The following is a 15209-nucleotide window of genomic DNA, read 5'->3' as shown; positions in this document are numbered from 1 at the left end:
ATGGTGGTTCTGATCACCCCACAATCTGTCGGTATGTCTATCTGACAGACAGACATATTGATCTCTATATATTATGAAGGGGATACAATAAGTCAGAGGAGCAAAATGCATTTCAGTGCAAATCAAAACACACCCTCTGGACAAATCTCTGATGAACTGTAGTCTGGAGCCCGACATGAACGCTTCTGAGAACATGACAACACTTTCAAACACAGCAACCATCATCTCAGAATTAATGCACTTTAGATACCACCAGAAATATACAAGTAAAGAGACGAGACTCAACGCATCACGGTTCACGACTGCCTCTCTTGTACAGTAATGCGGTGCTCTCACGGTGCTAAGTGATAGCAAGGCTCGGATGAAATTCAATGCAACCTGTGTAGTACTTCCATGTCATCCAAGAGCATGTGTCAAGTTAGCAGCCAGGCCTGCTCAAGGGCCAGAATCTTTCTAAGCAGAAAAGTAAGGGGGCCGGACTTAAAAAAAAAAAAAAAAAAGTATTCTTCCCAAGTATAATTCAGGCCAAATTAGGTGATTATTGTTCAGTTCAACAAATGAACGACTCCTTATCTCAGCGAAACGTCTACTTCTGGAACTCAGAGAGCGAAGGAAAATACTAATTTGAGACTCAATACAACAGTTGGCCTATTAAAATAAACACGAATGACACCTCTTGTGACCCATAGACATGGCTAATGATCCTCTGATAACTCTGGGGTAGCTCCTCTAGTTTGGCCCAGGTGCTACCATTAGCTCTGTGCAATGGCCAGTCTGGGAGTCAGACGTTTTAATGCTGGGTCCATGAAGGAGCGAGTATGGGGCTGGGGAATAATCAGATTATGCTTCTTGACATTTTTCCAGGGTTTAACAAGCTAATTTATCACTTTCCAGACAGACCGGGCCTTCTCCACTGGTGAGTAATGTTAGATATGCGCATTTTGTGGCCGTATCAATATTCAGGTTTATTAATATTTTATTCTGCACACCTCCCAGAAGAGGAATGATTGGGATCAAATGCAGTGGAGGAAATTACCAAAGTACATTAATCCACTACGTCAACCTTTGCTAGGTATCCTTATTTTATGATAATAGTGAACGTAAAATATATGACAGAAAGTTATTTAAATGCAAGGCTCCAATTTATGAGGCTAAAACAATAAAAGCTTCAAGCACCTTAATGCATCAGCAATAAAAATAATACAATCATACAAACACTCTGTCAAGAGCCACTCTATTCCCATCAAGTACACGTTGACACTCAAGTCGCCTTCACACCAGAGCTGCTTGGTCCGTTTCAATCAGATCTTCCCAGTCAGGACCCAAACTAGGATCTGAACCCAAATGCATGACTCAAAGGAAAGTTAAATCCAGTAAGTTTTATTAACAAAGCATCAACAGAAAATCACTCTCACAGAGGAAGATAACTATGACCCTGAAACTGAGCAAAGTAATAAATCATCAATGGCAAAGTGACAAAGAAAATCAGACAAAGTATCAAAATCCAAATCTCACTTCTCATGACATGACTTCTCTGGGTCAAACCGCTCAAGACGGACCGGCACAGGCCAAAGGGAGACACAAACAATTTATGCATGAGGCAGGGGAACACAGGTGGAACCAATCAGGGCGGGATTGACAATCACACAAAGGGAGGAAGTTTGGGTCTGTAAAGAGGGAGGATGGATGAGTGCCAAAATAAAACAGGAAGTGGGAGAAACACATAGACACAAGACAAAATATAACCTAACATGACTTCCTGGACATGACAGTCGGCTTCGTTTGGGCAGGTGTGAAAGCTCATCCGAACTCTGGTGTGGACCAAACAAGCGAACTCTTGTCCGCCTGAAAATGTGGGTCTCGGTTCACTTGCAAGTGAATCCTGGTTCGGTTCTTATGCGGTGTGAAAGCTCACCGTACCAAACACAGGACCAAATGTACGTAGTAACGCTATACGCAGTGCATCTAGGGTAGAGGAAGTACAGCATGGGAGAGGGAGGGATTTCCCCTCCTACTTTGTCCAATGACGATGATGATGATGTAATACCTTAAAGGCCGTGCCATGGTGAATCAGGGACCTAACCACCACTCCTTCCCTGGACTCCTCCTCTGCCAGGCTGAGGCCGAGACCTTTGAGATCCTGGAGGGAGAATGGGAAAAAAAAGCAGACCGTCTAACTCTGGATGAAGAGTTAATGATACGGCCTGTTGAGCTGCTTAATAGATAACCTGAGGTAGGGTGATGTTCTGAGTGTCTCTGGATAATCCCCCAGAGTCCGTTTGGGAGTCGTCTGTGTCCTCGTGACCGGTCCTGCTGTCTTGGGTAAGAGGATGGCCAGCTTCGTTATTTCTAAACAAACAAAGCCACATCAGATTTCATCTGGATGTTTTCTATCATTCCCAGCATCCTGTTTTAGTGCAGGTTTGGAGGAAATGTAAATGCCATCAGCAAATCGCTCAGCATGTCCGACCTGATGAGAACTAGCTTGACTTTAGATGGAGCGTTATTGATGATGGTGGAGGCATTTTGGTGACTCCTGCCATACAAGATCTGTCCATTGATCTGGAAGAGAAATCAGGTCATGAATCTCCTCACCGATCCTTCTTTTGTCCCATCCATCTCCACATTCATCTGCCATCTTCTGTCATCCACTTCTGTCTCCCCTCCCCCTCTCAGGCGCACCTCTGCCCCAGTTCTCCTCATCATCTCTGGTTCTCGCAAAAAAAAAAAATCCAGCTCTTCACCATCCTTCAAACGGTGATTTGTGCGATAAATCTACCGTGCAGGTCCTCAACACTCGACTCATCAAAGCCGCCTACCCACAACCTTCTGCTCTCCTTATTCCGATCTTGATCTCAACCCAATTTTTGTAATTTTGTCTCTGTAGAAACTCCAAAACCTTTTTTTGGTCTCTACAATCAACCATCCATTACTCTAAACCCTCCTCCCACAATCTCACTTGATGTTCAAATCCAATATCTTCCTCACCTCCAATAGCTCGTCTCCTGCCCTTATCCTCCCGTCCAAACCAGCAGGTCCCTGAGGGTCTACGTCAGCCACATAGATGCTCATCCTGGCCCTGGATCCATCCCTGTTCCCTGTGAGGCTGATTCCTAGACCACGAGCAGCAGTGTCCTTCTCCAGTTCGATCACGTGGAGTTTCCCGGCCAGGCTGCCATAACGCTGAAGCATCTTTTCTAGGAGAGACAGAGTTAACAAACAAGATGCTGTTAGCAGAAGTTCTGATGGGCACGCCAAAGAGTGGAAGTGTGGAACGTTCTGATTGACACGTCGTGTGGAGATGAAACGGCGCAGCCTGGTAAGTGTGTGTTGCTGCATTTTGTCTGGTGAGGATGATGTCAGTCACGCTGACAGAAGGGTGAAGAATGCCTGTGTTTCTGCACCACTTGTGTGTGCATGCTTGTGCCCAGGGAGAAGATGTGTGTGTGTGTGTGTGTGTGTACGTGTACTGTATGACTAAAATATATGCTGTGTTTGTTAACTACTGTGTGTTAATGTGTGCGTGTCTACGTGTGCGTATTTACAAATATGATTAAAAGTCATATATGTGGTTGTCAAAGAAGCGAAATATTTCTGTCGCACTTTGGATGACTGTTTTCCACTTGTGGATCCCTATATATTCTTTATTTGTATCCATGCTGGTAAAGCATTCTACAGATTCTTGCTGCTTAACACTATTTTGCTGACTTACGCGCTTAGATTTCAAGGTTGCGTGGCTCCAGCTGCGACTCCCACTTAAGATCCATGGGTTTCCTTGTTCTCTTTATTTCCCTTGTGTCTGCCCACCTCCCTGTCTGTGATTATGTGTATGCATTTGCACTGCTTCCTGCTCCCCTGCGGCTGGGAAATCTCCACACCCATCTGCAATAACCTCATCCGCCCTATAATAAACACGCTATTTACCGGATGGTGCCACCTGACTCTCATGCCCACTTTTTTTTTTCCTTCTGTGTGGCTTTCTTTCCTGGATTGCCAGGACCGGTTCGTGAGCCCATGCCACTCCAGCCAACGGCCTCGAGCCTCTGCCTAACTCAGCAACGCATTGCTCCTCAAAGCCTTTCAGCTCCCTGCCTCGATCAGCCACGGAAACAAATAAACCTTTTGCTCAAACTCATCCTCTGTGTCTTTGTTTGCTTTTGCTGTACCTCAAGGATTGGCACGAGGGGGCTTTGATGCACAACACTGGATGTAAACAGAAACTTTGTTTGCAATAAAACTCCACAGGGCATTATCACTACTGTATGTACACAGAGTAAACTAAAGAAAGACTATAAGAAGAAAAACATTATTTTTTGGCCCAAGAGGAGAATAAAATCCTTTCCCATTTTTGTTTTCTTTTTCCAGGAGGTAATGCATTCTCATCCTGGACCAGGCCAATTGGCTTATCATCCATGGATGGATGGATGGATGGATGGACAGAATAAGTCTGATGACAAGATCATTGGTGGACCCTTCGACAATGTTTTGAAAAGTCTGTGTCACTTGTGAATTTGAGACACTCGTTTTTATTTGAACATTACACTTTTCTAACGAATGGAACTACAACATAATGATACAGGATCACTGCGCGATGAAGACTCACTCATGCAGGTATCATCCTCATCTTCAGCTGAAGCTGCGAGAGGCGTTGCTGCAGTTATGGGGCGTTCCCCATCCGTTTTCTCCAATGTCAGCAAAGGCACCTTGGGAGAGGTTTTGCATTATTGAACAGGCAGAGTTGGAGATGCCTCAGGGGTCCTTACAGGCATGAGATGGACTACCCCTGGGGCTTGTTTAGTGTGCTTGATGTAGCGGTGAGAAAAACTGACGAACAGGATGAATTAATGAGCACAGCTTTAATGCCGGCTAAAAATAACATGAAAGATGACCAGGAACATGCATTTTTGTTGTTGTTGTTGTAACAAACATGCACAGAAAAATAACTTCAAAAGAAAGTGCAGTCTATTTAGAGAGTTACGCCTTTCCGCCTAAAGAGAAAAAGAATGGGTTTAAACAACAAGGTAGCTGCAAGGGACTTTGAACTGTAAGGCTTCTCTCGATAAATATGCACCTTAATTAAAATGTTGGGAGGTTGGAATAGTGCAAATGCTAATACAAGGCTGTTTTTCAGATGTTCCCATGATAACACACACACACACACACACATGCACACAAAACAATTTACCAACCTTAAAAGGGGTGGGAGTGAAGGGGTTTGTGGGGGAGAGACTAAGGAACAGACCACTGAGAGTCTCTGCTTCCTTCCAACATAAGGGAAAACACATATGGCCATCAATACAGCAGCGCACCCCTCAAATCGCCCTAAAAAGCTTCGCCGTTCTTTCTGACATACCGTGTGGGTGTTAATGACTCACCTCTCTATGTATACCATAGTGTATATATAAAACATTCTCTACGCACTACAGTCGTACACATCCAAAAATCAGGAACAAAGTGGGAACAAAACCTGAGAAAAATGATTTCTTAACGTCCACTCATATGGAATCTGAAGGCATCAAAGGCTTGCAGAAGCAGCTATGGTGCACGACATGTTTCAGAGCGGAGCTTTTTCTGATCTTATCCTATCGTCTGTTGGTAGAATTTAAACCGAATGTTATGTATTAAGTTAGTTCAATGGTACCTTGCTGCTGTGTGAGCTGGGCCGTGGTGTCGGACTGAGTCTCTTATGGTTGGGAAGCATAGGAGTCTGTGGGCGAAATATAAGACGCAGAATAGACAGATGAGTATCTCTGTAGCGGTGAAACACAGATGATGAAAATGCTTCCATTGTTCTACGATGCTAGATTTATTTTATTTTATTTAGAAAGATATACTTTTGTTCAGTGTGTTGCGAGTCCAGAGGACATATTGTAATGTCACAAACTCCCACACACACACACACACACACCTCAGCTGGAAAGTCTGATGGGATTTTTCTACGGAATATACAGCGGCACCTTCCCTTTGCACTTGTTGATTATTGAAATTCAATGATAAGAGAACATAAAGCCTGAAGAGATTTAAATGCTAGACATCAAGATGTCTGTACATCTGCATATCATTTCACAGTACCGGTACATAAAAAAAGCAGCTGAAATGTGAAATGTGTTTTTCCTGTGGCACAGTACCTGAGATCGCTGCTGTCCTGATTGGACCAGGAAGATCACAGCGTCTCCAGCATTGCGGATGGCATCCACTGCCTGCTCATGGCTGGCATCTCGCAGGTCCACACCACACACCTTGACCAATTTAACACAGAGAGAAAAATATCATAGAAAAATAATATCTGTCTGAAGCTTTTATTTAAAGGGAAGTTGAAATATCTGGGTGGATAAAATCGAGCGGAATGTCTGTATGTGGGATACTCTAATGAAATAACCTGGGAAAATAACGATATGCAATCAATGTGTCAAACTCTAATGTAGATAAGAGCTGGAGTGAATAGCATTTTTGTGGGTATTAGAGTTGCATTATTGTTATTGTTGCATTAATATAACACATTTGCACCATGATGAATGATGTAAACTGAATAGCAGAATCTTCTGTCCTGTTAAATTTAAAACTATAGCCTTCAGGTTTTTTTCTGTGCCGCAATAGAAACCTTTGAATTGCTCATGTGAAGCAATTCAAACAGCCTCATAAATCATTGAAATAAACTGTGAAAGAAATCACTCATGTACCAATTTAACACACAATAAGGAACTCACCTGTACGGCCCCTGCTGCTCATTATAATTTAAAAACGCATTACAGCCTGCAGAGACCAGCAGAGGCAGAGTAAAAGACCCAGTGAGGGTCTTTAAATAGAATTACACATAGTTTTGAATGGGTGGCCGATTGTGTGTATACACTAATTTGAACGTCCCACGTTACTAATGAACGGATCAGGCAGCTTCCACTTTGATTTATGGAAGGTGCTGCTCATTAGCTAATAGACAACCTGTCAACCAGTGAGTCACGGATTTAGTCGGATATAATAAATCTTCACATATCCATCACCATTCTGCTGCCGTGGGTGGGATATTTAAGCAGTAAAACTTACAAGTGTTGGTAAAACTAACAGGACAGAATAAAAAATCTCTGAAATGAATGTTCTGAGATAGCTCTGATTTATCAGGAAAATAAATGATTTACTCCAAACAATTTCACCGCGGGACCCTGGAATGTGTGTGTAAATCTTTTAATTATCGCCCCTGTGTGATTGGATACACACAAGAGTATGCATCATCTATGACTACTTATAAACACACACACACACCTCTAGTATCCTGTCTCCCGTCTGGAGGGTGCCATTCCGTGCTGCCGGGCTGCCTGGGCTGATGTTCTTGATGAACACTCCTCTCATCATATCTCCACTGCTCAACCTCCGACCCATACCTCTGCCTCCCATGATGCTGATGCCCAAGGACTGGCCCGGTTCTCGAGCCAATCGCACTCTGGACCATGAATAAAAGGAACACACAAAAATTGTGACGCTGTGCACATTTTTCTTAGGAGTAGCAACCGTGATGATGAACTTTTGTATCCCTCGTGAGCGCCTCGGTTTGAAGCATTACTGCAGAAATGTGCATGAAGGAGAATTAATCCACAATTTTCTTCTTCTTTTAGTCTCCCTATATCCGCTGCTTAGGGCTGCAGATAAAGTTCTAGAATACACCTAGAACGCCTTCCAGGGAAAGACTCAAGGAAGCTCGTCTTTGTACGTAGTGCAGCTTATGTGATTTATCCAAGGGAGATGGATTCATTCATTTTCCAAAATCCAGGTCACAGGTATTGCTGGAGCTTAGCTTAGACAGTCATTCACACACACACTACCACACTCACACCTGTGGACAATCTAGCGTAACCAGTTCACCGAATTTGCACATTTTTGGTGGTGACGAACTTCAAGTCGGATTTGAACCTGCAGTGTTCTTGCAGCGAGGCAACAGCGCTACTCACTGCACCACCGTGCTGCAGGGAAGCAGTCATAAATACAGGTCATGAAGGGAGCTGCTCGCTATCGGCCTAAGGAAAGCGATCATGCTGAGGCTTGTGCTGCGCTCCTCTCGCTGTGAACATAGTCTGAGCACACTGGGATTTTTGCTAAGCTGTCTCTGGCAGAGAAAGGATGAATTACATTTTGGGCAGTTTTGAAAAAAACAAAAAAAAATATGAAGAATCACTTATGTCAGTGATTTAACAACCTTCTGGGTTGATCCCAAGTCACCGAGGCAGGAGGATGGAACTCCTCTTCTCCCTCTGCTTTACCATCCGTCTGTAACTCCACCTCCTCCTCCTCCTCGTCCAGCTTTGGTGCTTTCCCATCCGCACTACTCTCGTTCTTTTTCTTTTCCACAATCGCTCCATCTTTTCTTGCTTCCTCCTTCTGCTTCTGAGGGGGACATTTTGGAATTTGCCAACTGATGTTGAGACAATATCCAAACAGAAAAATAAAGATGCAGTTTATGACTCTGAATAAAAAATCCCTCTTAAATATTGACGGCTCTAAAATGTCCTTTTCGTCAGCAGCTAACTGTGTGAGCACAAGTTTAATTTGATCATTATTCTGGAATTTATTCAGAACAAATATTAACTATACACTGCAAATGATGAAACGCTGCTGAAATGGGAGGGTTTGCTGTCTTACTCGACCTTTTGTGCTTCATAATGCGATCAAAATAATCAATGTATTGATCTCCTTCATCCAATAGATCAAATAATTGGCATCTTGCTGTGCATTGCTGTTCTTTCAAGTCCTGACACCCAACCCATGTGATTTGTTTTTTCTTTGGCCAGCAGTAATAAATGGATATACCCCTGACAACACACATTTTTCTCCAATGGAGGTCACTGTAAGGTAGCAGCTTTGTCTTTACGTGCATGTACAGATGATGCCTATGCATATATACAGCACGCACACTGTATATGTGTGCAGGAAAAAGGGAGAGAGAAGGAGAGGATTTTTCATGAATATACTTAACGGTGGAAGGCCGTAATAAGCCCATGGAGGTGAGTGATAGTGGTGCTATCTGTGAGACAGCAGCCTATAGCCAGTAAAGTTACAGAAGAGGGCAGAACAAATGGTTCCACCAGGGCTGAAAGAGAGCATCCAGGATCGAGGGATAGGACCAAGGCAGGGAAGGAGGGCGAAAATGAGGTAGAGAGAAAAAAAAAAGGAAAATGACTGATTGTGGGAGAGATGAAAGACAGATGTAGACAAAAAGAGTCAAGAGAAAGGTCTAGCAGAGAGGGGGGGGGGGGGACAAAGACAATATATTGAAAGATAAGAGTGAGGAAAGGGCTGCAGAGAGAAATGGGAGCAAGGGAGGAGAAAAGCAGAGGCACAAAGACGGAGTGAAAGCAGGGACAGACAGAAGTGAAACAATTCATTTTCGCTGACAGTCAGCACTGAGATCCATAAGCGAACGGCTAAATATAATTCAGCGATTCAACAGTCAGAGAGGCTTTTGCCTTTACCAGAGGAAAGAATGGAGAGGCGTACGGTGCGGAAGAGAAGTGCACTGAGCGGGCTGTGCACCAAAATGCATTGTTTCCTCATGAATGTGGTTAATTAAAGTTTCAGATAATAACTCAGATCATTAGCAACACTCAGGAGCTGCTGATAAATTCAATCTCTGATGTTTCACAGCAATAGCTGCTATAAAAATCAAACGCCTGAGGATAATGCATGAAACCAACTCACTTTCAGACAGAATGCGTAGCTTTGACTCTGTGGGAATTTTCTGCTGTGAAAATAACAGCCCATCCTAAAGCTTGAGCCTTGAAGTCTGATGATAATAATAAGACTCGTAATGATTTACCTGTGGATCTTACATTACCTTGAGTCCAAGGCCAGGGCCGTGCCAGGACCTCTGAAGGACGCGCTGAATGGAACAGAGGCTTTAACAGCTGGCTCGGAATGCGCAGTGTTAAATTTGACAGACGCGGCGTGGTTGAGGATGGATGAAGCCAGAGTTGGAGATGTAGCTCCGACCGGACCAAAGGACGTGACTGATGCCGAGGTCGGTTCTGGGATTGGTGGCGACGGTGATGGAGGGGAGCTGTCTTCACCGATGGAGCCCAGAAGGGGCAAACGCAGACGGGTGCGGTACTCCTCCACCTGATGGGCTGGGACATAACTGATGCTGAGAGGAGAGGAATATGGGAGAGATTGCTGCACAATCAATGAGTTTCAGCATCGATCAAACAGGACAACAAGGAAAGAGACAAATTGCACCTATGCAGTATAAAGTGCAGCTCTGCTATTGAATCGGAGAATGAACCAACAGTATGGTTTAAATGAACAGTCCCACATTCAGGAAAATACTTCATTTCACTCTCCTTCAAGGGATAGAAGAATAAATATAAAGCCGCATCCACCTGCCGTTTAGCTTAGCTTATCTCAAAGATGAAGGAAGACGTGACTAACCTCGTTGCGTTCCCAAGTGATACTTTTCATACTATTTTTTTCTGGTTTAAAATGTCATCTAACTCTTGAGAATAGTGTGAATAAAACCTATTTCCAAAAAATATCAATCTGGGGGATCTGCTTTTCAGATATGCATCGCTAGAGTTTTTAAACACAACAAAGTTGACCTAAAAAAAAAAAGGTCGAAACTCTTTATGGGTGCATGCATCTGTGGCCTGTTGTGCGTATTCATATTGCTCCAGAGTTTTCTACTAACAAGCTTCCATAACATTGGACGCCTCTAGTTTTGCTTATTTAAATTAAAATATATTTCCCCTGCAGAAGACAGTCAAGCGCATAAACGACAACTTCCATTTACTGAGGATGCCGTCAATTTATTTAAGTGCTCTAAAATTAGAGATGTGTCCCACACCATTACCATTAAATTTGCACTCCATCTGGTAAAGAGTCAAATGGAAAATGAATCTTCAAGTTTAAGTGAGTGTCGCTCAAAGATTCTGCTCCTATGCAAGACTCTCTGAAACACAGCTTTTATTGTCGAAAAACGTGTTTTGCCTGGATCTGGCTCCAATACGGCAGAATTGATGTCACTTAACCGAAGGGCCAAGGACACCATTCCCCTCCTCACAGCAGGCAGTAGACATGCTGTTTAGAGCCCATTTATCTACTCTGTGATGGTAGCAGATTGAATGTGGAGGTCTTTTACACTAAACTGGTGTGACTGAGCCACGTGGACCGTTTGATAGTGACAAGCCCTCGCCTGCCTGTCGGACTCTGAGACTACCAAAGCAACTCGATCTGCCTGCATTCTGGCTTAGTTTGTTTGCAATGTTGTCTGGAGGAGGTAGAGTGAACACGTGTGTACGGGTGAATGTTTTTGTGTGTGTGTGTGTGTGTGTGGGCGCGTGCATAATGAAAGACACGATGCATGGATATGTTTGCAGATTGTGTGTGCATAAATGAGAGGCTCTTTAAAAACGCTCCTTTATTCAGAATCGCGCTGTTCAAGGTGAGGTGACTGATGAATTATTCAGGATATTTTCAGTCGCACGAAACATTTATTTTTGGAGGTTAGAAAGGTTGTGTGAGTGTGTTGGTGTGTGTGCCTGTAAAAGGCGGTGATGGCGAGGGAGTGGGTGTTTTGCTGGGCAGAGGCAGGGGGGTAGGGCCAGTCAGCCAAACGAGCATTGTCACTGCGGAGCAATCACTGCTGATGTTAGATCAAGTAATACTTTACTCGGTTTCCCCTGGAGCAATTTTTTTTTACGTCATCATCCAATCTAATTTAACATGACTGCCGCTCTTCTGTCAGCCACAGCACTAAAAAACAAAGTAGTAATGGAGCTCCAAAGTGAGGCAAGATCATTTATACTTAATGATACAGTGAAAGCCGAGTTTGTGACTGCCGGGAGGACATTTCTATATATTTATGATGCATATACACTCTCTCATCCGAGCCACAGAGTTGGTAAACATCTGCATCGGTTGAGCTAGAAAATGTGAGCAATATTCAGTCACAATTTTTTTTTCTGAACTCCCAAATGAGCTTTTTTAATTATCTCTTAATGAAAAGCTCAGTCTTTTCTCTTTTTCATTTTTCAAGGCCAGATTTGGCACACACACACACACACCTACACACACAACTCTGTAATCTTCTGTCCAATGCAGGACCCTGTAATCTGTCATAAGTCATGTCTGCTAGATATTATGTGTCACATTTTAGCCACACACACACACACTCTATCAGATATGTTATGTTTTGTTATCTTTGTTAAGATGAACTCTTAGACAAAGCTTTCTGTGCATATAGTTATAAAGAATTTATCCACCACAATAAAATGTATTCCATGTATTAATACATTCCATTCATTGAATGGTGATGCCTGTCCTTGGGGAAATCTCTCCTTTTGTTATCATGCTGCTTCATCCATAGCCTTTATCATTTGGCCAGGCAATCTCATGTAAATGCAACACCCACCTTCTGCAGGAGCAGATGTGCAATTAGCAAGAAAAAGATCAACACTAATCAGGTTGTGCAGGTTCTTTTTCACAGAAGACATTTTAACAAGTCAGGAACAAATGCAGGAGTAAATACTGGCAACGGAATTAACAATAGCTGAATTACATTTAGCTCCTTTTTCAGGATAGGCTGCCATTTTACAGATCATGGCTTGTCTTGCTATACTTGAAACTTAATTGCAAGCAATAAAAATCATGTTGTAAAAAATGTTGTAAATATTAAGTATTAGGTTTATATATATACACACAGCATATATATTTCTAAATAAAAAACCAAACCAATAATAATAAATATTCTGCTCTGTTTTTATAAACTCGCACTTTAGCAACAATATTTAATTCTGCGACTGTACTTTAGGGATAAATAATGATCTACAACGGAGGAATGTCAAGTTTCATGCAGCGTTTGAGCCCCTCCCTGCACAGAGGTAGCGGTACAGAGCTATTGGATGTAAGTTCATTGCTATTCACATGAGGTGGTAGATCTGCTGTAGAAAGTGTGTAGAGATGGAGAGCGAGCGCTACACCATGATGAGACAGTATGGATCACCTTTCTTCTCTACATGTCGTAATGCGGTTGCTTGGCTCCTCACCTCATCTCTGGCCCTGTGACAGAGTGCCTGCGGAGCGCGGCCCTCGCCTTGGCGTTGGTCAGGTTGCAGGCAGCTTCTCCATTGATGGCTAAGATGGCATCCCCAACCCCCAGCCTCCCATCCTGGCTAACAGAGCCCCCCTGGACCACACTGCGCACGAGCATGCCTGAGCCATCCTTGATTGCACTCACCGTCATCCCTGCCAGCAGGCGCGCACACACCCACACCCACACCCACACACACACACACACACACACAAGCACAGGTGAGTGGAGGGTTGGCTAAAGCTGCTGTGAATGCTTGCCAAATAGACAGAGGCGTAATCAGCATAATCAAGACAGACACTTGAGAGATTAGCACACAATCATGGCTGCACATGCTTGACATTTGCACAGCATGACCCTTCACACTCACACAAGATGCACAAACACGATTGCAATCACCAACACACAGGGTACAGGGCACAGGTGATTCAAGGGCTAACGCATGTCTGCTTTCCCCCGACTTTGGCATTATCAGACTGAATGCTAGGCCCATTACACACTTCATTAATGCAAACAGGCAAGCAGCAGCACACACACCCACCCACCCACACGCACACACACACACACACCTACGCACACACACGCTGCAGACAGGGAAGGCTTCAACAAATAATCCTGGTCAAGGTCATTACTTGACTACATTGCTATCTAATGGCGGATTCACATCCACAACACTATGGTCATATATAATTTGAAGTTGGTCAAAGAAATGACTTTGTGCTAATTCGTGATCAAATAAATAGTTTATTGCTTTTTGGTGTTACATTCAAATTACAATACAATCATAGTGCCTGGATTACAATCAGCTGAAGACACAGCTACCGACGCCGACTGGCAAAACAGGAGACACACATTTAAAAGACATCAGAGGAAGCCTGAAGAAATAATAATGAGCATCTTTAAGTCCCAAAGGAGTTGAAATACTACGACACGCAGAAAAATCCATGTTTGCCAGTACAAAACTGGACTGCAAAAAAACATTTAATCATATTTATGGTCAATGTCTATATGAAAAAACTATACTTGTTTTGACCTCAACAAAACACTGTCCAGGTACTAAATGTTATAGGTTCACAGCATTCAAGAATAACTTCTACACAGGTTGCTTGAATTCATGACAAGCAAGGCTAGATAAAAGTGTTCCATCAATCTTTTCCTCAAACAACCTTCGCTAATAGGCAAACAGTCCCCTCTGCACAAAACAACCATAAAAAAGTATTTGTGGTACTTGTCAATCTGTGGCATCGCTAAAAATGGGCATGATATCGTAGTTACACAATCGATAGAATTGTACATGACACCTAACAACAGGAAGAACGTAAAGTAGTACATATTGTACTACAATAATAGTGTTCATTAAATTATCCACTACTGAATCATTACAGGTACAGACCATAAGTCTGGCCTAATAACCCCCCCCCCCCCCCCCGATGACAATACAGGAGCGTCTTACACCCTGTTGATTCCTGCCTATCGTCTATAATGAGACCAGTTATACTCACTACACTCACTGTAGTCAACACCAGAGTATAAAAACAAATACATAAATAAATAAATCAACATTTCAATTAATGTTATTAATGAAATGACTAATTATAAAGGGACTTCTTAAATCTATTTTTCATTACTTGACCCTGCCCCCCCCCCCCCAGCCTCTCAAACAAACACAATCACACACACACACATACAAAAATAAATACATCAAGAATCATCTCCTCTCTCAGGCAATGAGGACCATGTAACTACTCCTCTTCAGGGCAGTCTTCATCGCCACCACCCATTAGAGATATTAGCGCCACGTACACACACCAAGAGACCATCACCATGAGAAAGGCGGCGAACATACCAAGGCTACGGTTGCCCCGTACAACAGTGATTGTCCTCTCAAAAGTAGCATGGGGAGGGAGAGCCGCCGCTTGCTGCCTATTGTTGTCTTCCATCATGCCCAAACGATGACGGAGTTGGTTTTCCTAGAAAAGAAAGATGGAAAAAGAGATGGATAATTGACTAAAAACGTGCGAGCTGCACTGTGAGGATTTTGCCAGGCACAGTATTTCACGGCAATCCTTCCAATACCCCTCTACCCCCCAACCCTGAACCATACAGGTGGTTCAACGGAGGACCACACAGACACTTGGACTGA

General features: G+C 43.3%; 1 protein-coding gene across 1 annotated transcript in view; it reads right to left on the bottom strand.

Annotated features, from left to right (window-relative positions):
- The window catches only part of LOC137916059 (multiple PDZ domain protein-like), a 30772-nt gene that overhangs the window by 4802 nt on the left and 10761 nt on the right, over positions 1-15209 (bottom strand). The window contains exons 19-30 of the mRNA XM_068759176.1: positions 14913-15036; positions 13023-13221; positions 9821-10126; positions 8186-8401; positions 7258-7435; positions 6129-6239; positions 5642-5707; positions 5190-5261; positions 4604-4703; positions 2989-3197; positions 2471-2562; positions 2229-2349 (exon numbers count right to left, since the gene is read on the bottom strand). Coding sequence (XP_068615277.1) covers positions 2229-2349; positions 2471-2562; positions 2989-3197; positions 4604-4703; positions 5190-5261; positions 5642-5707; positions 6129-6239; positions 7258-7435; positions 8186-8401; positions 9821-10126; positions 13023-13221; positions 14913-15036 — 1794 coding nt within the window. The remainder of the gene's footprint in view (positions 1-2228; positions 2350-2470; positions 2563-2988; positions 3198-4603; positions 4704-5189; positions 5262-5641; positions 5708-6128; positions 6240-7257; positions 7436-8185; positions 8402-9820; positions 10127-13022; positions 13222-14912; positions 15037-15209) is intronic.

Source organism: Brachionichthys hirsutus, unplaced genomic scaffold (assembly GCF_040956055.1).
Source record: "Brachionichthys hirsutus isolate HB-005 unplaced genomic scaffold, CSIRO-AGI_Bhir_v1 contig_237, whole genome shotgun sequence".
In the NCBI taxonomy this organism is placed as follows: domain Eukaryota; kingdom Metazoa; phylum Chordata; class Actinopteri; order Lophiiformes; family Brachionichthyidae; genus Brachionichthys; species Brachionichthys hirsutus.
The sequence above is the reverse complement of the archived record's forward strand: the minus strand, read 5'-3'. Positions and strand labels throughout refer to the sequence as shown.